The 24,065-nt window shown below is 36.7% G+C and overlaps 1 protein-coding gene across 16 annotated transcripts in view; it reads left to right on the top strand.

Annotated features, from left to right (window-relative positions):
• The window catches only part of BCAS3 (BCAS3 microtubule associated cell migration factor), a 569,320-nt gene that overhangs the window by 29,625 nt on the left and 515,630 nt on the right, over positions 1 to 24,065 (top strand). For all 16 annotated transcript variants that reach the window (XM_070562375.1, XM_070562376.1, XM_070562371.1 and 13 more), the window contains exon 6: positions 18,032 to 18,113. In XM_070562375.1, the coding sequence (XP_070418476.1) occupies positions 18,032 to 18,113 (82 nt within the window). The remainder of the gene's footprint in view (positions 1 to 18,031; positions 18,114 to 24,065) is intronic.

The raw sequence follows: 24,065 nt of genomic DNA, 5'->3' as shown, positions 1-24,065 counted from the left end.
TACAGAAAATGAGTGTAAGCTTTTAGAAACCTATAACTGTTTGCTGGTTGCACATCATCCAAATTGTGTTTGTTGTTTACAGAAGTATCTGTCCCAGAATGGAAATTAAAAATACAAAAAATAGGGGCTGGCCTGGTGGCACAGTGGTTAAGTTCGCATGTTCTGCTTTGGTGACCCGGGGTTCGCCAGATTGGATCCTGAGTGCGGACATGGCACTGCTTGGTAAACCATCCAGTGGCAGGTGTCCCACATATAAAGTAGAGGAAGATGAGCACAGATGTTTGCTCAGGGCCAGTCTTCCTCAGCAAAAAGAGGATTGGTGGCAGATGTTAGCTCAGGGCTAATCTTCCTCAAAAAAAAACATTAATTAAAAAAAAAAAAGTAATCGAGTCTTCATAACATGGTTTGACAAATACTATCAACAGGGCATCTAGTTGAAGGAGTTTCTTTTATGGCATTGAGTGTGTTTTAGACATGCTGGGGGCCAGCCCGGTGGCGCAGCGTTTAAGTGCGCACATTCTGCTTCAGAGGCCCGGGGTTCGCCGGTTCGGATCCCAGGTGCAGACGTGGCACTGCTTGGCAAGCCATGCTGTGGTAGGCATCCCACATAAAAAGTAGAGGAAGACGGGCACGGACTTTAGCTCAGGGCCAGTCTTCCTCAGCAAAAAGAGGAGGATTGGCAGCAGTTAGCTCAGGGCTGATCTTCCTCAAAAAAAAAAAAGTTAGAAAAAAAAAGAAGCTAGACATGCTGTAGTCATGTATTATTTCATTTAACACAAATAACATGTCTATAATTGCTAACGTTCATTTTAGCAGTTGTACACTCTCTGTAGACTTGGAATGAGACATAGGAGTTTGAGGGAGGAGATTTGAATTGCAGGATGAAGATTTGGATTTATTAATCTTTCAGCCAGTATGAGCTCATTAAAAAATCTTTTAGAAACAGATAGATTCCAAAACCCTGTTTAATAAAGATTGATCTTGCAGTGACAGCGGAATGAATAGAGAATGAGGAGAAAAGAAAAGGTTAGGAGGCCAGTTAGGAGTCGGTTTCAACATTGTCTAAATGTGAAATGTTGAGAGCCTGAACTCTGTTGTTGTGGGAACTGATAAGACATTGAGAAGAGAAGAAAGAGGCAAAGACGTTTCCAACGTTTGACCTAGTGCTGGTGCTGCCTGGTCTGTAAGATGGCATAGTTTTAGAAGAAATAGAATTTCATTATGAGACTTCGATTTCATTATGTTAAAAATTATGTTAGACAAAAATTGCATTATATAGTATAAGTAATAAAGGGTTCTCATTTAAAATTTTCAATGGATAAGAAACCGAAGATAGTACCTTTGTAAAAGTCCTGATAGTTTTCCATTCTTTTTTGCTCTCTAAATGGTGATTTAGTTTTCTCTTCTTCTTTTGAGAAGAGTATTTCTTTTTTCTTTTTTTTTTGAGGAGGACTGGCCCTGAGCTAACATCTGTGCCCATCTTCCTCTACTTTATATGTGGGATGCCTGCCACAGCATGGCTTGATAAACCATGCATAGGTCCATGCCCAGGACCTGAACTGGCGAAGCCTGGGCCACTGAAGCGGAGCATGTGAACTTCACTGCTACGCCACCGGGCCAGGCCCTTCTCATCCTGTTTGAAATGCTTAATATCTTAACAAATCTTGAGAATGTATTCATTACAGCACCTAGAAGATGACAGTTGCATTGTATGAAACAGTATGTTTTAAGTTCATTAAGTTAACAATTTGGAGTGTTTTCTTGGAGCTTTGACTGTACTTCGAAGATCTGACACTAGGTGTCGCTAACACATCGAGCTAAGAAAAGTGCAGCTGTTCCCCTGAAAGGAAGTATTTGCTCTAAAGCTTTTGGTGTAAAAGCTATATGCAAGGGCATATTTCAGATAAATACCAATTAGTCTGTTATTTATTAGGAGTTGGGCGCCAATAGACCTTGCCATGTCAAGATTGCTAGCCAGGAAACAATTTTTATGGATTTCATTTGGGAGCAGTATAAAGTCACTGATTTGGGTAACTGGCAAGCATAGAAAGTTTGAATATGGACTCCAATGAAAAAGTTGCCTTTGTTGAGAGTCTGGCCTTATTTTGTTTGGTCCAGTCTCTTGTAACTGGAAAGAGAAGTAATGAATGGCTCTTTAGTCACCTGTGATGGAAGAACATTGGGTATCATGGAGTAAATAAAAGCAGCAATGAAGAATAATGTTGAAATAACTTCTGGAATCTACCTGTATTAGTGCAGGAAAATATGTTTTCTTAGAGTATGTTTCTTAAGGTGTCACTTTAGAGAAGTCTTGCATTTGAAGTTTAATCTTTATTTTATTTTTTGGTGGGGAAGATTGACCCTGAGCTAACGTTTGTTGTCAGTCTTCCTCTATTTTGTACATGGGACGCCGCCACAGCATGGCTTGATGAGCAGTGTGTAGATCTGCACCCGGGATCTGAACCCGTGAATCCTGGGCCACCAAAGCAGAGCTTACAAGCTTATGCTATGCCACTGGGCCGACCCAAAATCCTTCTTTATGTTTTAATAGTGGCTTTATGTGACTTTCATTGATTTGAAATAAGCAATCTACTTTGAGTTTGAAATTGATTATTGTAAGTTGGAATCTCTCTTGTTTGAAATACTTTTGCTGTTTTTCTACTCTAAAACAGAAGATATTCTTTGGACACAAGCTGACTTACGAGTTTCTGGAAGACAATCTTTTTCTTTTGTTATAACTTTTATTGAATATATTAAATTTAGTAAAGTACACATATTTTAGGTGTATGGATTAAATTTTTCCATACACATATAACCTTCTATACATCACTTAGATTAAGATATGGAACATTTCCAGCAACCCAGAAGAGTCCCTCATGCCCTTTCCCTCTTAATACTGTTCTCCTTGTCCCTCCAAGTAGTCACTATTCTGACTTCTATCACCAGAGATTAGTTTTTTCTATTCTTGAACTTCATAAAAAAAAATAGGTATGGTCATAGATAATACAGTCTGTATTCTTTTGTGTCTGGCTTCTTTCTCCTAACAGTATGGTTGTGAGATTCTCTCATGTTATTGTGTGTAGCAGTAATTTGTTCCGATTTTTGCTGTGTAGTCTTTTATCAAGAATACACCACATTTTAAAAAGTCCATTATACAACTGATAGACGTTTTTGTTTTTTCCAGTTTGTGGGTATTGTGATTAAAGCTACTCTGAACATTCTTCTTAAGATTTTTAAAAAAATTTTTCCTTTTTCTCCCAAAGCCCCCCGGTGCATAGTTGTGTATTTTTAGTTGTGGGTCCTTCCAGTTGTGGCATGTGGGATGCCGCCTCAGCATGGCTTGATGAGCAGTGCCATGTCCACGCCCAGGATTCAAACTGGCAAAACCCTGGGCGGCCGAAGCAGAGTGTGTGAACTTAACCACTGGGCCACGGAGCCAGCCCCTGATCATTCTTGTATATGTTTCTTGGACTATGTTGGACACATTTCTCTTGGATATAGATCTAGGGTGGATTTGCTGTCATAGTGTAGGTGTGTGTTTAACTTTAGTAGATGTTGCCAAACAGTTTTCTAGAGTGTTTTTACCAATATGTACTCCCACCAGCAATGTATGAAAGCTTCATTCGCTCCACATTCTCATTAGCTCTTGGTATTGTCAGTCTTTTTAATTTTAACCATTCTGGTGGGTATGTGTTGGTATCTTGTGGGTTTTTTGTTTTTTGTTTTTTTTTTGCTGAGGAAGATTCACCCTGAGCTAACTTTCATTGCCAATCTTCCTCTTTTTTTTTTTTCTCTTGAGGAAGATTTGCCCTGAGCTAATATCTGTGCCACTATTCCTCTATTTTGTGTAAGGGTTGCCACCACAGCATGGCAGCTGACAAGCGGTATAGGTTTGTGCCTGGGAACCGAACCCAGGTCACTAAAGTAGAGCATGCCGAATTTAACCACTAGGCCATGGGGCCAGCCCCTCATGGTGGGGTTTTAAAGATGCTTTGTATTTTGCAATAATATCAAACTTTCAGGAAATTTTATAACTAGTACAAGAAACTCCTGTTGCCCACTATCCACATTTACCAGTTATGGACATTGTGCCTCATTTGCTTTATCATTCTCTCAATTTTTTGTTTGTGCAGGTTTTTTTTAACTGTTTATGAGTAGGAGAAATCATGCCCCCTTTTTCCATAAATAATTTAGTGCACATTTCCTAAGAATAAGCACGTTATCTTGTACAACCATGGCACTATTATCAAAACTGGGACATTTACATTTGATAGAATACTATGGTGTAATCCACAGTCTCTTTTCTGATTTCATCATTTGTCCTAATAGTCTCCTTTACAGATGTTCTTACATTTTCACTTTCTAAATGTTGTCTTTTGATGAAAGAAATCCAGATCAGATTTTAAGTGGTTTACTCGATTGTTAATGGTTTTCGTATCCTTGTTTTACTCTATGGCCATGAAGATATTCTCCTGTGTTTTCTGTTAGAAGGTTGTTGTTATTATCTTTAGGTTTATGATCCATTTGAAATTTTTGGTCTATGGTATGAGATAGGGGTCAAGGCTTTTTTTAATTAAAAAATTTTAAAACCGTGATACCTGTTTGATTTGGCACCATTTCCTGAAAAGACCATTCTTGCCCCACTTGATTGCAATAACATCATATATGTGCAGGTAATTTTTGCCCTCTCTGTGTTTTGCTTTGGTTTATTTTTTTTTGGTCTATTTTTGAGTTGCTTTTTAAAATATTTTTGTTTTGAAGTAGAGACCCATGGAAGTTGGAGAATGTTATTTAGAGTTCTGTTTACCCTTCACCCAGCTTCCCCCAAAGGGTGACATCTTATATAAACTGTAGTACAATATCAAAACCAGGAAAATAGACATTTACATTGATTTTTAAAAAATTTTGTGCTTTTTCTTTTCCAATTTTATTTAGATGCAATTGACCTACTACATTTGTTTTTTTTTTTTAGATTGGCACCTGAGCTAACAACTGTTGCCAGTCTTCCTTCCTTCCTTCTTCTTCTCCCCAAAGCCCCTCCAGTACATAGTTGTATATTCTAGTTGTGAGTGTCTCTGGTTGTGCTATGTGGGATGCTGCCTAAGCGTGGCCTCATAAGTGGTGCCGTGTCCACACCCAGGATCCTAACTGCTGAAACCCCAGCCTGCTGAAGCAGAGCGCGTGACCTTAACCAGTCGGCCAGGGGGCTGGCCCCCTGCAGACATTTTTAATTATGACTTTTCGGAGTTGCTACTGGCATCTAGTGGGTGAAAGCTAGAGATGCTGTTAAACATGCTACAATGTACAGGACAACCTCCCAGAACAAATTGTGCAGTCCAAAATGTCAGTAGTGCTGAGGTTGAGAAACACTGGCCTATGCGATTAGTGTTACAATGCAGGTGTGAATATGCTGTAGTGATGGGATGTCTGGGGGAGTTTTAAAGACTTTTTGTTTTTTATTTTTCTCCCCATAGCCCCCCGGTACATAATTGTGTATTTTTAGTTGTGGGTCCTTCTAGTTGTGGCATGTGGGATGCCGCCTCAGCGTGGCCTGATGAGCGGTGCTATGTCCGTGCCGAGGACTCGAACCGGTGAAACCCTTAACCACTTGACCACGGGCTTGGCCCTCTGGGAGAGTTTTGACACTTGTGCTGTCTAGTAAAGTTTCACAATATTAATATAAATAATAACATGTATAATTTGAATAATCAGAATGTACCACATACATTATTTTAGACATGTTGCCTATTATTGTCTATTATCCTGTCAATTTTTCTACTTAGCATTATTCTTATTTTACAGATGAAAAAATTAAAGATCATATTTAACCAGCTTAGCTTCTTTGATAGATAACCTTTTAAAAAAATACAGACTTTATTTTCTAGAGCAGTTTTAGGTTCATAGCAAAAGTGAAAGTACAGAGATTTCCCGTATACCTCCTGCTCTCACAAACGCACCGCCTCCCCGCTATCAACATTCCACATCAGAGTGGTACATTTATTAGAACCGGTGAACCGACATGGACATATCATTATCACTCAAGTCCATGGTTTATTTTAGGGTTCACTTTTGGTGTTGTGCTTCCCGTGAGTTTTGACAAATGTATAGTGACATGTATCCACCATTCTAGCATACAGAATAGTCTCACTGCCCTAAAGATCCTCTGTACTACCTCCCCTGGCAGCCACTGATCTTTTTTTTTTTTAAAGATTGGCACCTGTACTAACATCTGTTGTCAGTCTTCTTTTTTTTCTCTTCTTCTTCCCTCCAAAGCCCCACTGTACATAGTTGTATATTCTAGTTGTAGGTCCTTCTGGCTCTTCTTTGTGGGATGCCGCCTCAGCATGGCTTGATGAGCAGTGCTAGGTCTGTGCCCAGGATCTGAACCGGCGAATTCCTGGGCTGGTGAAGCAGAGCATGCAAACTTAACCACTTGGCCACTGTGCTGGCCACTGATCTTTTTACTGTCTGTATAGTTTTATCTTTCCAGAATGTCATATAGTTGGAATCATACAGTATGTAGCCATTTCAGGTTGGCTTCTTTTGCTTAATAATATGCATTTAAGTTTCCTCCATGTCTTTTCATGGCTTGGTGGCTCATTTCTTTTTTAGTACTGAATAATATACCATTGTCTGTATGTATCATGGTTTACTTATGATAGATATCTTTTTAAAAATTAGGATATAACAAACATACCATGAAATGTACAAATCTCAATTCTATAGCTTGATGACTGTGTGTGTATATGTGTATATGTGTGTGTGTGTATATATATGTGTGTGTGTGTGTACACATACATAAATAAATGAAGCTACCATTAAGAACAAAATGTACAACATTTTTCTTCCTCAGAAAGTTCCCCAGTCAGTATTTCCCTCCTCCCAAGTAGGGTAATCACTGTTGTGACCATAGGTTAGTTTTGCCTGTGTTGAGCTTATAAATAGAGGTACACAGGATGTACTCCATTGTGTCTGTCTTTTTTGCTCAGTATATGGTTTTTTTTTTTTTTAAAGATTTTATTTTTTCCTTTTTCTACCCAAAGCCCCCTGGTACATAGTTGTATATTCTTCACTGTTGGTCCTTCTAGTTGTGGCATGTGGGACGCTGCCTCAGCGTGGTTTGATGAGCAGTGCCATGTCCGCGCCCAGGATTCGAACCAACAAAACAGTGGGCCGCCTGCAGCGGAGCACACGAACTTAACCACTCGACCACGGGGCCAGCCCCTCAGTATATGTTTTTAGATTCATTCAGGTTTTTGCATGTTGCAGTAGTTTATATTTTTAATTTTTGTTTTTATTACTGTGTATTATTCCACTGATTAAATATACCACAGTTTGCTTAGCAATTCTCCTTTTGATGGACATTTGTGTTTCTGGCTTTTGGCTGTAGTGAATAAAACTTCCATAAACATAATTGTAGATATATGTGCTCTATTTTTGAGTATGTGCCTAGGAGTAGAATTGCTGGGTCATAGGTTAGGCATATATTTAGCTTTATTAGAAGTTGTCTAGAGTTTTCCCAAGAGTTTGTGCCATTATACCCTTCCGTCTGCAATATCTGAGAGTTCTAGTTGCTCCATTTCCTGCTCCCATTGGTGTTATCAGTCATTTTTTATCATCTTATCAATCTTCTAAGTCAATATGATACCTATTTTAAAGAAGAAAAACCTGAGGCTTCTATTCAATATCATCAATTTCTCCTTGGTTAAATATCTATTGCAAAACTATATTCAATCAACAGATTATATCAGGATAGGTTTACAGTACCAATAAAATATGACAACTCAGTCTTTTAAAAGTGGAAAAAGGCTAGAAGCCAAAATTGGCTTATCTGTAGCACTGCTTTCCTTTTCTCTTTTCAATTGGACGTGTATACAGCACAAAATAAAATGAGGTAAAGGGAATCCAGTTTGCGTGTCTGAGTGATTATGAAGTGTTTATGACAGCTGCTAGGCTGACACTCTCTGTAATGGTGTTACATGGACTTCTGAACACCTTCCAGTCTGCCTCCAGGCGTTGTGTGTCTGTGTAGTCTGAGTGGTTTTACATTAACATCTACCCTAAGTAAGATCTTTTGACTACAGAAGTGTTACTTGCAAATGGGAGATACCATTAGGGCTGCTTCAAAGCTCTGGAATGGTATTTGGATTGGTGGTGCTGAAGTAATGGCTGGGGTTTTGAAGTGTAATGTCTAAATCTGTGTTGCATAACTGGAGGAGCGTGTGAGTTTAAACTGCTTTTCTTTGATCTTCGTTTCAAAAATCAGGCTGAAGGGGAAAGGTTAAAGTTGCCTTAAAGTACTCTCTATGTGTGCAGAAACTTGGAAGTCGTATGAAAAGATGATTACAAGTTCCATTCATTATCTGTGTTCTGCGGTTTTCATATTGTTCTTGAAACTCACTTCCTTCTTGCCTCAAGTTTTGTATTTTGAATTTAGTGTCAAGACCAAAATAGAGACTCAGTTGCTGTCTGCTTTATGTGGTTAGCAAATATCTGTCCTATAAGTTGTTAGTCCTCCCAAATATGCGTTTTAGGTGGTTTTTGTGGTTGGTATTTTTTTCTTGGTGGCGGATAGAGTGGGTTGCAAGGATACTGACGCTCCAGCATGAGCTGAATCGTTTGTGGTTAGGTAGGCAAAATAAAACTAAAGACTTGTCCCCGTCTTCCTCCTCATTTCAGGAGCTTTCAAAATAATGACTTTTTACTGTTAGCACAGTTTGAGGAAAGTATTCCTATCTTAAGTTTTTGAAATTGTTGGAACAGAGCTGTTACACATAAAAATAACCCCCTTGCAGTGACTTGTTAGAGAAAAAAGGCCCGAGTTTAAAAATTGTTTTGAATACATTGTATTAATAGGAGATTCTTTTTTTTTTTAGATTTTTAAATTTTTTTGCTTTGTTTCCCCAAAGCCTCCCAGTACATAGTTGTATATTCTTTGTTGTGGGTCCTTCTGGTTGTGGCATGTGGGACGCTGCCTCAGCGTGGTTTGATGAGCAGTGCCATGTCTGTGCCCAGGATTTGAACCAATGAAACACTGGGCCGCCTGCAGCGGAGCACGCGAACTTAACCACTCGGCCGCGGGGCCAGCCCCTTAATAGGAGATTCTGATGCCTCTTTGTTCTGGTCCTTTTCTGGGAATATTTTCCTTTGGTTCCTTATGTCTAAAATGAAAATATTTCATGAAATTGATTCACAGGGTGATTCTAGAGACTGTCAGCTGTCATTAGAGATTGCTTTGTGGTATGATAGCCACTCATATAGCTAGGTGCTGTCCTTTGTTGCTTAGTAATTGAATACCTTAGTGTAAGATGATACCTCTCACTCTTTCCTCCATTTCTCTCTCTTTTCTTTTTTTTTTTTGTTTTTTGCTGAGGAAGATTCACCCTGAACTAACATCTGTCCCAGTCTTCCTCTATTTTGTATGTGAGTCGCTGCCACAGCATGACCGACAAGTGGTGTAGGTCCTCACCTGGGATCCGAACCTGTGAACCCAGGCTGCTGAAGTGAAGCACACCGAACTTAACCACTGTGCCATGGGACCAGCCCCCATCCCCCATTTCTCTTTATATTTTAACCTTTTCTTCCTAATTAAAAAAAAAGTTATTATTATGACTTTTTTTTTTTTGGGTGAGGAAAATTGGCCCTGAGCTAACATCTGTTGTCACTCTTCCTCTTTTTTTGCTTGAGGAAGATTGTTGCTGAGCTAACATCTGTGCTAGTCTTCCTCTATTTTGTATGTGGTACCCTTCCACAGCATGGCTTGATGAGCGGTGTGCAGGTCTGTGCCCGGTATCCAAACCCGCAAACCCCAGGCCGCTGAAGCAGTGTGTGTGAACTTAACCACTATGCCACTAGGCTGACCCCTTTTGTGATTTTTTTAAGTTAAAAAAACTGTCATGAAACAATTTTTTTTAAGGAACTTCATCAGCTCAGTTGTGTTGTCTCTATGATTAGTACATGTGAAACAATTAGCAAAGTGATAGGTATATAAGTATACACGTGTATATTTAAATAGGCTAAGAGAGGTCCTTTTGTTACTTTAGGAACTGAATTCCTTAGTATAAGGCCTCATCACCTTTTTGTTCTCTCTGTCTCTCTGTTTTTGGCTTTTGTCCCTATTTTTTTTTGCGAGGGGGAGCTATCAGGGAAGGTTAAAATTTATTTGTGGAATTTTCACATTTTTCAATATATATCAATAAAAATTAATGAACTTTATTTTTTGGAGCAGATTTACATAAAAATTGAGCAAAAATTACAGAGAATTCCCATGTATCTGCTTCCCCTATTAACATCTTGTATTAGTGAGAACCAATATTGATATAATTAATAACTAAACTAACATCATTTCAGTTGTGTCTGATGGGTGATATGTGAAATAATTAGAAAAGATTGATAACTCTACATTTGTATATTTAAATGGACTGTTTTTATATAACTGGTGATAAGGAAACATGTTGCAGGTAAAAATGTGATAGAAACACATAATGGTTGGGATGAGTGTGGGATATTTGCTGGAAAGGGTGGAGACTGCCTTGATCTTGAGCAGGAGTGTGAAAACTAGTGTGATAAAAACTGCTGAAGCGATAAGGTGCTGCTTACTATATGGTGGGAGTCCTTTTATCGAGAGCTGTAAAGCATAGGAAGTATTTTGGCAGTAGGTTTAAGAATGAGTTGTACCACAACATGTTTTATGGTATGGCATTGTAACAAATTTCCAGGTTTGTTTCTTTTCCCCTGAGGAAGATTAGCCCTGAGCCAACATCTGTTGCCAATCCTCCTCTTTTTTTTTTTTTTTTTTTTGCTTGAGGAAGATTAACCCTGAGCTAACATCCATGCCAGGCTAACATCCATGCCAGTCTTTCTCCATTTTGTTTTTAAAGATTTTTAAAATTTATTTATTTTTTCCTTTTTCTCCCCAAAGCCCCCCAGTACATAGTTGTATATTCTTCGTTGTGGGTCCTTCTAGTTGTGGCATGTGGGACGCTGCCTCAGCATGGTTTGATGAGCAGTGCCATGTCTGTGCCCAGGATTTGAACCAATGAAACACTGGGCTGCCTGCAGCGGAGCGCACGAACTTAACCACTCGGCCATGGGGTCAGCCCCTCTTTCTCCATTTTGTATGTGGGTCACCACCACAGCATGACTGATGAGTGGTGTAGGTCCATGCCCAGGGGCCGAACCCTCGAACCTGGGGTGCTGAAGTGGAGCATGCTGAACTCACCACTAGGCCACTACAAATTTCCAGGTTTTAAATATTAATAACATGCTTTGAGAACAGTGGGCCAAAGGCAAATTATGCTAAATACCATTAAGATTGAATAATGAGGCTGGTGTAGACTGAGTCATTTATTCATCAGTTCATTCATTCAACAAGCATCTTCTTGATTTAACTATCTTTTGAGCTCCAACTATGTGTTACATATTTTAAATACACAATTGAATCATCACAGTTGCCTTCTTAGATACGTCATCACCCTTATTTTAAAGCCAAACTCAGATTTAGCAAATTTGTATACAGCTAATAAACACAAGTCTAATTTATCTTCTACTAAAATAAACTGTTGGAAGCATTGATGTTGTTGATGTGTGATATTTGTAATTGATGATCTGGCATATTGTGCATGTTTGGCATTGTTGCTGTAGGCCATGATTTTGGGGGAAAAAAAAAACCTTCCAGGGTCCCACGCATTGGCTGCCTTTACCCCCTCAGACTTCCCAGGTGGAAGCATGGCCGTTGCTTGTTCAGAGAGCTCTAACAGGAAAGAGATTTTTGACTGAAAGTCAGGATGTGCTTGAGATAAACACAAGGAATTCTTTTTCTATTGTTCTTCATGTCTGGTGGCTTGGTCTTTTAATGAATATTTTCAGCCTAGAAATAATCTGCTATATATGCTGTAGCCATTTTGAAACATAGATAAACTAATACCTCTTTTTAATTTTTTTGTTTTAAAGATTAAAACTTGTTAAAGTAGTAATCAAGAAAAAGAACTACTAATCATTATCTTTTGTGTTTGAACTGCTGGAGTTATAGGGGAAATATAAAGTAATTTTTGTCTGTTTGCTATCTTTAGCAGGGACTCAATTTGCTTTGAATGTTTGTATGAATTTTTACAAATCGGTGTTTTTCCACTTTAAGGGGTGGATATCATGTTGCCATAACCCAACCATTGTACCTTAGTTGAGAGGAAACATTGCTCATTACTGGATTTGGAATTAAGATATGAATTTGATTAGGTACAAAAAGCTCTACTTTTTTCAGAGCCGCAGAAGTGAGTTGTTGAATCTCATTCACCTTCTGTCCTGTTTATCATACATACCTCTGGAAATCAAGAGTCCTTCAGGACAAAAGTCTTACATCATTTGCCCTGATGGTGGGCCACTGTAATAAAGACTGTTTATAAGTTCACTTTGAGGCAGCATTGCTTTTCCAGAGGAGAGTGATTTATGCATTTCGTTCACTGTGTGTAATAGATTTAAATCCATAATTTCTTGGAATGAGGCAACTGCAGTGGCAAGAGACTTTGTCATTCATGAAATAGTATAACTGAATTCCAATAAGCATGTGAAAAGGTGTTTGATCAACCTCCTCATTCAGGAAGAAAATGCGAATTAAAAGCACAGTGAGAATCCCACTGAACACCCACCAGCATGGCTGACATAAACTGTTGGCAAGAATATGGAGCGGGTAAAACTCTCTGATGTTGCTGTTGGAGTTGTAAATTGGTACAATCACTATAGAAAACGATTTTCTTAAAATCTACAAAATAGGCGCATATGCGTGATATAGAAGCAATTCCACCAGTAGGTATATACCCCAAAGAAATACCTGTATATTTCACCGGCAACATGTGCAAAAATACTCATAGCAGTGTTCTTTATGACATTATTTAAAAAATGGTAAAATCATGACACTCATACAAGTATAAAATGGAAATGTGTCAGATTTTATTTAACTCATTAATTAATGAGGTATTTGGCAAGCTGTTATAGCTAGTTCAAAGGAGAATCTAAAGGACAGATATAGGCAATTAGAAATGCTGAAATGAGCTTAAGACGGGTAAACCTGGTTAATATCCTATTGGGACTAAAATGTACGTCTTGGAATCATGTTTTTTACAGAGTGAAATTCAGTTGTATCTCTACTAGACAAAATTGATTTGCATTTCTGTGGACAAGAGTCACTTGCATTACTATCAGTTTTCTACAACTTACAGTGTTATAAAATAGCCCAGTCAAGACAAAGGTGCAGATCCCAGTAGAATCAAATAACCCTAAAGGGTCCACTGGATCACTCTTGGTAATCCATTGAAAGAACACACTGTAATCTTTTTCCCATTTGAAAGTTTTTTGCTATTTTTCTTGGCATCTTAAGAGCCCCAAACTGGAAACAACCCAGAATTTCATCAATAGTAGAATGGATAAATTGTGGTATTTTCATGCAATGGACATCTACATAGCAACAGGAATAAAAAACTATGGTCAGGGCCGGCCTGTTGGTGCAGCCATTAAGTTCTCACGTTCTGCTTTGGCAGCCCTGGGTTCACTGGTTCAGATCCTGGGTGTGGACGTGGCACCGCTTGGCAAGCCATGCTGTGGTAGGCGTTCCACATATGAAGCAGAGGAAGACGGGCATGTTAGCTCAGGGCCAGTCTTCCTCAGCAAAAACAGGAAGATTGGCAGCAGATGTTAGCTCAGGGCCAGTCATCCTCAAAAAAAAAAAAAACACAAAAAACCTGAAACAAAAACTACAGTCAGATGCAGCAACATGAATAAACTTCGTAAGCATGTAATGTGTGAAAGAAGCCACTCAAAGAGTACATACTGTGTGATTCTGTTCACATAAAATTGAACAGGTAAAACTTACATAAGGTATTACATAAGGTAAGTTAGGATAGTGGTTATGGTTATTCTTGAGTTGCAACTGTGACTGGGAAGGGTCATCGAGAGACCTTCTGAGTGTGCATAATGTTCTGATTCTTGGTGTCTGTGATGGTAACAAGGGTATTAACATTGAAAATTCATTAAGCTGTACGTATATCTATGATTTATGTAATATTTCTATGTCTGTTATCTTTCAATACAGTTTACTGAAAAGAATCAGTTGCAGACTACAATTCCCCATTTGACCAGTGTTGAAAAGGGAATTTGGGGGTGTAAATATGTACTCGTGTCCTAATTCTGTGCCATTGTAGAGCATTATTATTGTCCTTGGTATTTGATTGAATTTTCTGTTTTGTAGTCAGATACCTTTGAAAAGTCATCAGAATTTCAGAAACAAGTTTGATTCTGAGGGTTAGATGACCTTCTTTTGCTTTTAGAATTCTCTAAAAGCACTTAGGAAGCTCTCACACAACTTTTATAGCCTTTCCTCTGTGTGTCTTACTGACTCCGCTGTTATAATTTCCTTTTGCCTTAGATTGAGTTGCGAGATTCTAAACTTGTACTCTCCCCCCTCTTTTGGTTTGGTATGTAATTTGCATATTTTCACCATGCGAAAGCTATTTTCTATGGTTGGAAAAGATTTTTTTCTTACAGTGTGAACAAATCATTCTTTGTTCTCCTTATTGTGCCTCCAAACTGGTACGTCCGGTTTATGCTCCAAACAACAAAAGTCTGTCATCAGAAATTAAAATGCCAGAAGAACAAAGGCAGAGACCCGGGAGGAGCGATCGGAGGAGAGGGTTCCTCCCTGTTTGCTCCTCTCCCTGACTTCCCGCAGTTGCCAGGAAGTTGGACCGTTGCTTGGCACACTCCTTCCTCGTAGTTCTACCCTCGTATTTATTGTTATTGTTGGTTTGCCAGTGAACTTAGAGTTCCTGGTAATTCTTGTCAGGATCTATAAAATCCTCATCTCTGAGATTGTTTGCCATTTTCAATGAGCTCTTTTTAAGAAACATAAAAATCAATTTGAAAGCCTTTAAAAAAACGTAATCAGTTTTGACACTCATTTATTTCAGTGCAAAATTACCAGTGAACATATTGTGTAAAATTATTAGAGGCAATTGAAAGCGGCAGCTAAAGCAGAGCCTGGAAGGACGTATCCATCCTATCTGCATCCTTCCTAAAATGTGCACATCTTATCTGTATACACTCTGTTAGCCCGGTCTCTGTTCTGAAACAGGATTTCAGTGTAGACTTTGCACATACTTTGGAGAGTTCTCTCCTCTGGGAAGTTTGTCATTTGTGACTCTCTTAGGATACTTTAGAATTACACTTCTAACAGCCTTGATTTTAACATATTCACAAATATCTATAAATAGTGACAGAATGTTTCTTCCCCCCTCTCTTCCCTTATGTTCTTAATTAAACAAAGATTCTAGGACCATAACTTAGAGGTAATGAAGGATGGGTAATGAATGTGGGGATGCGTTTTGTAATCAGTCCTAATCTTTTTTCTTAACCTGTTGCTGTATATTTAAAGAGGGATTTAGAGTAGAAGCTAAGACTAGAGCATTTAGGTTTGTTTTGAAAGCCGTCACTGCTGAAAAGCATGGTGTGTTCAGATTTCAAAATGTTTTTGTATGTCAAAGTAAGCTCTTGTTTGTTAATCCAGTGATAACAAATGTTTATCGTATTGTGAGTATGTCAAAACAGGTTTGTTGTATTCTTTAGTATTTAGTATAATTTAGTACAGCAGCTCAGTTGAGTGTGATTAGACCTTTTTTTTTTTTTTTAATTTAAGGCTTTATGTGATAGAACCTAAAGCTAAATGGCAGACTTATGGAAATAAGAGTATAGGGCAGTAGATTTTGTGTGAGAGTACTATGATTTGTTATAGGTGTAAACCTGTATTTGTTATAATGAGAAGTGGTTTTGATTACTTTGAATTATAATTTCAATGCAAATTCTACGGTATTGTTTTATAATTTATTTTTCATTTACTTGTTAATAGAAATATTGTGCCTATTGAAGAAGAATATTATTTATCCATCGCCCCACAAACCATTTATTCTAAAAAAATGAATGACTTGGCAGCTTTGATGGAGATAGCCAATAATGTATCTGCAGTATAATTGGATTACATTAGTGATATACTTTTCAGTGGAAGTGTGCTTATAATTTTTAGGTTTCAGAGAATGTGTGCATTGGATGGAAGGTTAACAAAATGGCCTTTTAAGGCTTTTTCTAAATTTTAAGTTCTGTTCTATAATAATAAACTATAGACTTAAGAGCTGCAGTATATAATAGCCATGGTTTTCATTTAGAAAATTAGTGTTCACAAAGGAATTTGTAGAGAGATAAATTCTTATAGTTTGCTATACTGAGTTTATTGCTTTTGTGTGTTTAATTGGTGATAGGTGGTGCTATTGTTGCACAGTTAGTGCGAAGAGCCCAGCATTCGTCATATCTTCTGCATAGAGGGAGTTGCCATTGCGGCCGCTAAATAAGTTGTATAATTTTTATAAGCAAAATGAATATGATGGCTCTTTAGGCATTACCATGATTTGACATTTATAAGAAACAAAAATATTTATAGTTTGCAGCTCTTAAATTCAGATAGAAGAGAAGTTGAAGATCTAAAAAAGTAGTTAATCTAAAAGACAGCTCTGCAGATTTATAGTTTAATGTTAGAAGATTTATAAGCCTTTTATTTTATAATGTATACACTGTTGATATTTTAAACTGTTTGTTTGGCAGGACTGTTTTAAAAAACCCATCAGTATGTTTCCTCTATTGAATATTTATCATTATTACATCTGTTGTAAGTTCTTGGGTATTTAGAACTAGTTTTATAATGTTTGCCATTTTCCCTATCTGATATTACATATTCCATCAAACTTTTGACAATTATGAAAATGTGTTAGGAACTGCATCACCACTTAAAGTAGTCTGGAAAGCCTTTCTTAGGTAATTCCAATTTAACCTGCTCAGTACTTCACTTAGCAGCAAACTGTTCTCTTGAACTACTAATTTTGAAAAGCAGTCATTTTCACACTTGGCACATGCATAGCCCTTTCGGTTAACAGAATATTGCACTCTTTATATCTGAGAAGTCTGCTATGACTCAGTGAACGGACATTCACAGTGTTTCATCTATGTGTAATAAAAATAATGAGATTTAAAGATGCTTATATATTACTTTTTTAATTCATAGAATGTTGAAATTAAAAGTATCTTTAAGGTTATTTAGTACATTTACCTTGTTAGTTTATAAATGCAAAAGAGGATACGCTTAGGGGAGGAGGGGGAAATGGGAAGACGTTGGTCAAAGGGTACAAAGTTGTAGTTGTGTAGGATGACTAAGTCTAATGTTCAGGCGTAATGACTGTAGTTGATAATACTGGGAAAATGTTGAGAATAGATTTCAGAGACTCTCATCACACAAAAAAGGTAACTCTGAGGAGATAACTGCAGTAAACATTTCACTAAGTATGTGTATATCAAATCATCACGTTGTACATCTTAAATATATACAATTTTTATTCAAAATGCATTTAAAAAAAGATTATAGGTTTATAGAGGTTAAGTAATTTATTTCAGTTGGTTAACAGCTAGTTAGTTGCAGAACCATAGCTGGTACCGAGGTCATTCACGTTGTACTTTAGTGTTCTTTGCTACGTGTTTGCTTTATCTCATTTACAACGTATTTGTGAAAGTTACTGCAGCATTTAAGTTGTGCTTTTCAGAATATTAAGAATATTTCACTTTTTTCTTACGTGAAAAACTATTGAATACTAATTTAAAAAATCCTAATTGCTTTGCTCTAAAATGGAAGGCAATCATGCAGGAACTGAGCAGAGTTATAGTAGTTTATTAAAGATAAAAATTATACTCTTCAAGAATGGACTACTTATTTTCCTATTTATATCAAATACTTCCTCTTGTAATTTTCTAAAAATAGTTATGATAATTTAAGATATGAATATACTTAATGTATTTGATCAACCATAGATATGTGTGTGTGTACATATGTACATACATTACATTTCAGACAAAAAATTACGCTAACATTTAGGAGATGTTGTTTTCATATAATAATGTCCTGACCTGCGTTGTCATTTACTGAAATTGTTTCTGTCCTCTCCTGCAGATCAGTGGGGAAGCGCAGGAGCTCTTTTCTGTTCGACATGGCCCAATTCGAGCGGCTCGAATCTTGCCTGCTCCACAGTTTGGTGAGTGTAGCTCTTAAGAAGAAACAAATCATTCAGAAAGAGTTTCTCTTTTATTGGTCTTGGACTACAGACAGCAAGAATGATAACTAAAGTCTGTTTTTCTCCAAGTGACCATACCCCTTCCCCTCCTCCCTGCAAGATAAACTCTTCGTTCTGTTGAGATGGAAATAGGTAATCTTAACCAATTCAATATGGCCATTCACTTTCTCCTGTGGTTTTGATTTATCTTCATCCTCTTTGATCTCGATTTAGCCTCTGACTTAGCTGGCTCTTTCTTGAAGCCCTCTTCTCTCTTGGTTTTCATGGCATCGCTCTCCCCAGATCCCTCCCTAGCTGACTGTGCTGCTTTTGTTATGTCTCTGGCTTAGCTTTCTTCTGTGGGTATTCCCCAGGTCTCTGTTGTTCTGTGTCTTTGCTCTTCTTCTCCGTTCTGCTTACTGCCTTGGAGAGCTTGGTTTTCACCATTATCTCGATTGTAGATGAGTCTGCTGTCTGCATTTCCAGCTCTGTCAGAAGTACAGTTTCAGCCTTTTGACCTTGGGTCACTGCTTTAATAACACATACTTCTTATTGTTTACTTAAATATTATGTATATTTTATATTTATTAAAAAAATTAAATATATGTTTAAATTAACTTAGTATTTGGATGCTTAAGTAACTCCTGGCTCTTTAATGATCTGCGCTTTCTAAACGTTGTGTTTTCTCATTAACTTGCCTGTGTTCACTCAATAATATTTTTGCATGTGCACTAAAAACAGTATCATATTAACCTTGTTTGCATACTTTAAAATATTTTTAAAAAGAGGATGTTAAAATATTTTAATTCTGTTATATTTTAAAAGTTTATCCAGAGGTTGAGAAATCTTCCTTGTAATACTTTTTTTAGCAGTTAATTCTCTAAATTTGTGAGAATGTCGTTCATTAAAACTTACTACCACGTGCATTATGCACTCACCAAATGCCTAAATAAGGTTAGGGATTAATTTAGTGGGTAAATCTGCTTAATTGAAATAGGAAGTGTGGAGGTAATAAGGCAACAATATTCTGCAGTCATGTGAAGATTGTCCTCTTTGCTTTTGAGCTATATGGCATATACAGATTTCAGCTCTGTATCTCCTTTGTACTCTCTCTTGCTCCGTTTTCTGTTGTATTTGTGTTGTGGTGAAATCTTTTGACAAAGAAGATTGTAGAACATCCTTTTCTGGAAGGTTTTTGGAGTATCCAGCCTTCTCTTTGGATGGTGGAGTCAAGAAGAACTTTATTACTGAAGGACCCTGCTATGTCTTTGTTTCTTTTGTATGTAATTCACAGAGTCAGATGTTTTCTCTGTTCATTTCATTTATGAAGCTCTTTTGTTTATGACCATTATTAACATTCAACTTTTCTCAACTTTTACTTTGAGCAGAAATACTTCATGAGAGATTATAAAGCTATAAAAGTTAATACTGCTCGTAGAAATTGAGTATGTTTAATTTACTTTGTCTAATTAAAAAAAAGCTTTCTCCTTCTACTATAATATGCTTACTTTTAAAAATATAACAGTAGTTTTAAAATAGAGTTTCACATGGCTAAATGTTCTGTTATGATTTGTAAAAATTACATGTTGCTTTTATTGTAGTTGACTAATTTTTTTAGATTTGTTTTCATCAAAATAATTCATGTAACTAATCACATAAAATTTGTAGTGGAAAATAGAATACTTCATCCCTCTCTTTTGCCCATTTTGTTTTGTGTGCTCATTTTGAGGGAATAAGTTTTTTAGTAGCTTCCTGAAAAAGGATGTGTGGTAGATCTTGTTTGTCTGAAGATGTCTTTATTCTTTCTTAGTCTTGATAGATAATTTGGCTGGGGAACAAATACTTGTTTGTAAATAATGTTACTTTAGAATTTTGAAGGCATTGGTCTAATGTTATGGGTGAACAGTCTGAACCCATTTTGGTATCTTTCTTGTATGTGGCTTGTTTTTCTCTCCTGGAGCTAGTAGAATGTTGGCTTTGTTCCCAGTGTTCTGAAACTTTGCAGTGTTGTTTCTTGGTTCATATATTGTCCTGGGCCCCTTTAGTGTGGAAATGCAAGTAGTGTAGTTTTTTTCTTTTTTAAAGATTGGCACCTGAGCTAACATCTGTTGCCAATCTTTTTTTTTTCCTCCTCTCCAAAGCCTAACCCCAGTACATAGTTGTACATTCTAGTTGTGCTATGTGGGACACCGCCTCAGCATGGCCTCATGAGTGGTGCCATGTCCGCGCGCCCAGGATCCGAACCAGTGAAACCCCGGGCCATCAAAACGGAGTGCGAGAACTTAACCACTGGGCTGAGGGGCCAGCCCCAGTAGTGTAGTTTTGAGGAAATTTCTTAAATTACTTTTTTGATGATTTCTTCTCCTAAGTTTTCTTTGTTTTCTCTTTCTGGTCCTTCTCTTATTTGGTGGTTATACCTCCTAGAATGATTAATTAAAAAAAAGAATTTCTTTCCTGTTCTTTTTAGGAGATTGTCTCAATATGAATTACTAACTCTTCTATTGAATAGTTCTTTTCTGCTCTCATGTGTTTTTTTTAATCTCACGTTATCATACCAAAAACCTCCCTCTCTTCTTCTCTCCCTCTCTCTCTCTCCCTCCCCCACCCCCTTTCTTGGTGTAATTTACATAGAGGGACCCAGTGATATATAAAAAGAATTATATATTAGGACCAAGAAAGGGACATTTCAGGAATACAAGGTTCATAAACAGTCAGTGTAATTCACCATATTAATAGAATGAAGAAGAAAACCCATATGTCATCTCAGTAGAAGTGGAAAAAGACCTTTGACAAAATTCATGTAATCATTTATGATTAAAAAAAAAACTTTCAGCAAATTAGGAATAGAAAGAAACATCCTTAGTATGATAAAGATTATCTATAAAAAAGTCTACATCCGATCATGCTCAATAGTGATCTATTAAATACTTTCTTGCTGAGTTTGGCATGGCTTCTATCACAACTTCTTTTTACAGTTGAATACAGGTCCTAGCCATTACAGTGAGGCAAGGAAAATAAACAAAAGGTGTAAGTATTAGAATGAAAGATGTAAAATTGTTTATTCATAGATAAGTTGATTGCGTATATAGAGAATACAAAAGAATCTACAAACTATTAGAATTAATGATTGAATTTAGCTCTTCTAAATTCATGAGATCTTTTGTGAACTGATCCCCTCACTGTATTTTTCCAGCATCATTTTTGGCCGTGCTTTACCAGCGTGCCCGTCTCCTCCTTCCTCTGCACTTTGTGGTAGTTGTACTAAACTTCTTTCATTTCCTCAAATGATCCATCCTTTCATTCAGCCTTTTCATTTGTTATTTCCTCTTCTAGAATACTCATGTTCTTCTAACCCTTCTTGCTCCTTATCCAATGTCAGTAGTATGTACTGATTTTTTATTTTAGTTGCTTAGTTGCTTCTTGCCTCCTAGTTTTGCTGTTTGCATATCTTTAGTGCCTCACAGAGTACTTAATACAAGGTGTTAATAAATATTTGTTGAATATTGCTGCATGGTGTAATCTTTTAAAAGTAATGATCTAGAAGAAAAGCAAGTTCCCTTTCTGCAGGTGTTTCTGTGGAAAGTCTGTTCCCTGACTCAAAGTGAAAAACTGAAGGATTTGGATGTCCTCTTATCCACAGAACATCATCACTGCATTTAATAGGCATTTACTCATATCAGCAGAGTTTGTGCTTCCCTACTTTTCCATGGTCACTATCAGTAATTGATTACTTTCTTAATGATCCTGCACCTGCTTTAGAAATTTTTTCAGTACAATGTTCAGGAAGCTATGACCAATCAATTGGTATTCTTATATCAGATAATAACTATTATTATCTTTCAAACCTGTCTCTCTAGAACTTAATTCCAAGTAAAGTATGTAAATTCTTCTTATTCATTACTCTCAGTAACCATCATGGTTTTTAGTATCTCAGTACCTTACTTGTGAAATAAAATATATCAAAATGTATGTTTTAATAAGAAGTTAAAAATTTTGTATGGTTATGGGCTCACTTGGTGGCGCAGGGCTTAAGTTTGCATGTTCTGCTTTGGCAGCCTGGGGTTTGCTGGTTCAGATCCTGAGTGTGGACCTATGCACCACTTGTCAAGCCATGCTGTGACAGGCATTGCATATATAAAGTAGAGGGAGGATGGGCATGGTTGTTAGATCAGGAGCAGTCTTCCTCAGCAAAAAAAAGAGGAAGATCGGCAGCAGATGTTAGCTCAGGGTTAATCTTCCTCAACAACAAAAAATTTTGTATAGTTATAGACTTTGTGCTAATATTGGTTACTTCCAAGGAGTGGGATCAGAGGACATTTTCACCTTAATATGTTTTCAATTTCTTAAAACAAAAACCATATAATTCTAACCAGTTAAAATATTTATTATAAAAATTCAAGGAATACTAAAATGTAGAAAGTGAAAATTCACATAATCCTGTGTTATCAGAGTTAAATCCAGGTTACTTCTTTCCTTCTTTTCTTCCTTCCCTGAATACTGAGCATGTATTAACAGCTTAATGTATACATTTCCTGATGTTTTTCCCTCAATTACTCAGAGATGCATGAAATTAACTTATTATGTCCAGGGTCTGATTCAAGTTGTTATATGTGTTACATGTTTTGGCTCATGGGTGTGTGTATGTAGGTTTTTTTCATAACAGTTTATATTGTGAACATCTTTCCTTTTCAAACTATGAATTTCTTTCAGCATTGTTAAAAATTATGTATAATTCCATTGTATGAACATTTGTATTAATTTTAACTTCGCCCCATAACAGGATATGTTGTTATATACTTCTGTATGTGTACATTTAAACAAATATACAAGGAATTATTTTCTTAGGATAACTTCTAAAAGAGGAATGAGTGGGTCAAAGAATATGTACATGTAAAATTTTGATACATGTTGTAAAATTGCTTCTCAGAGAGTATATCAACATCTATATATGAGAATTCCCTTTTTTCCAATTCTGTCCTCTACTGGCTATTATGAATCTTTTCAGTCTTTGCATTCCTAATGGAGGAAAATCCTCTTACTTGTAATTTTTGAGTCTTTGAGTGTTAGGAAGAATGTAAAATCTTCATATTTTTGCCATTTACTCTAATTAATAGCATGCTTGTTTGTACTCTTTGCTCTTGAGTTGAGCTCTTTACTAGAGTATTATTACTGGTATATTATTATGGATATGTGTCCTATATACTTCAAATATAGTTTGCCATTTGTCTTGTTATTTGGTAAAATTGATCAGTTTTTTATGTTATATGTCTTTAGTTTCATGCAAAGAAAATCTTTACAAATTTACCGTGTCTAATTTTAAATCATGACTCTCCTTGAACGTTGAATTTAATTTTTTTTTGTTTTATCTGTTGTATTTTCTTGACTGTTCCTTGCTAACCTCTGATTTTCATAGATTTTTTTGGAAATTTCTCTTTATTATGATCTTTCCTCTATTGTAGTATGTTTCTTTGGAGTCACAGGAACAGTGATTTGCTAATCACTGCATTCTCTGCAGTGCCTTGCATAATATGTGGAATACGAGTGGTGCCCCAAAATGAATTTATTCAATATTTTGCAAAAGAGAAACTAGCACTTTACTTTTGTATCAAGTATTTTTTATCATTTATCAGTGACCAAATGGATAATGCTGTTTTTTACTCTAATGGAACTTCTGACTCTCTTAAGAATTATATTACTCTTGTGCTTATTCTGTTTCCTCACTGCTTATAGAGAAAGACGATCATTTTGGCCTTGGACTGGAACTAGATTTCTTAGAAATGCAGATTCAACCTTATTTGTTATCCTTGGGAATCCAATGTGCTGAGTACCTGAACTTTCTACATATAAGAATGTTCTAGAACAAATTCTTGTAAGCGAGGGCCTTTATTCTGAGAATAGATAGATGAACTTTTTGAAGATACAGTTTCCTCAGGT

Source organism: Equus przewalskii, chromosome 10 (assembly GCF_037783145.1).
Source record: "Equus przewalskii isolate Varuska chromosome 10, EquPr2, whole genome shotgun sequence".
Lineage (NCBI taxonomy): Eukaryota > Metazoa > Chordata > Mammalia > Perissodactyla > Equidae > Equus > Equus przewalskii.
This window is presented reverse-complemented; position numbering and strand designations above follow the sequence as displayed.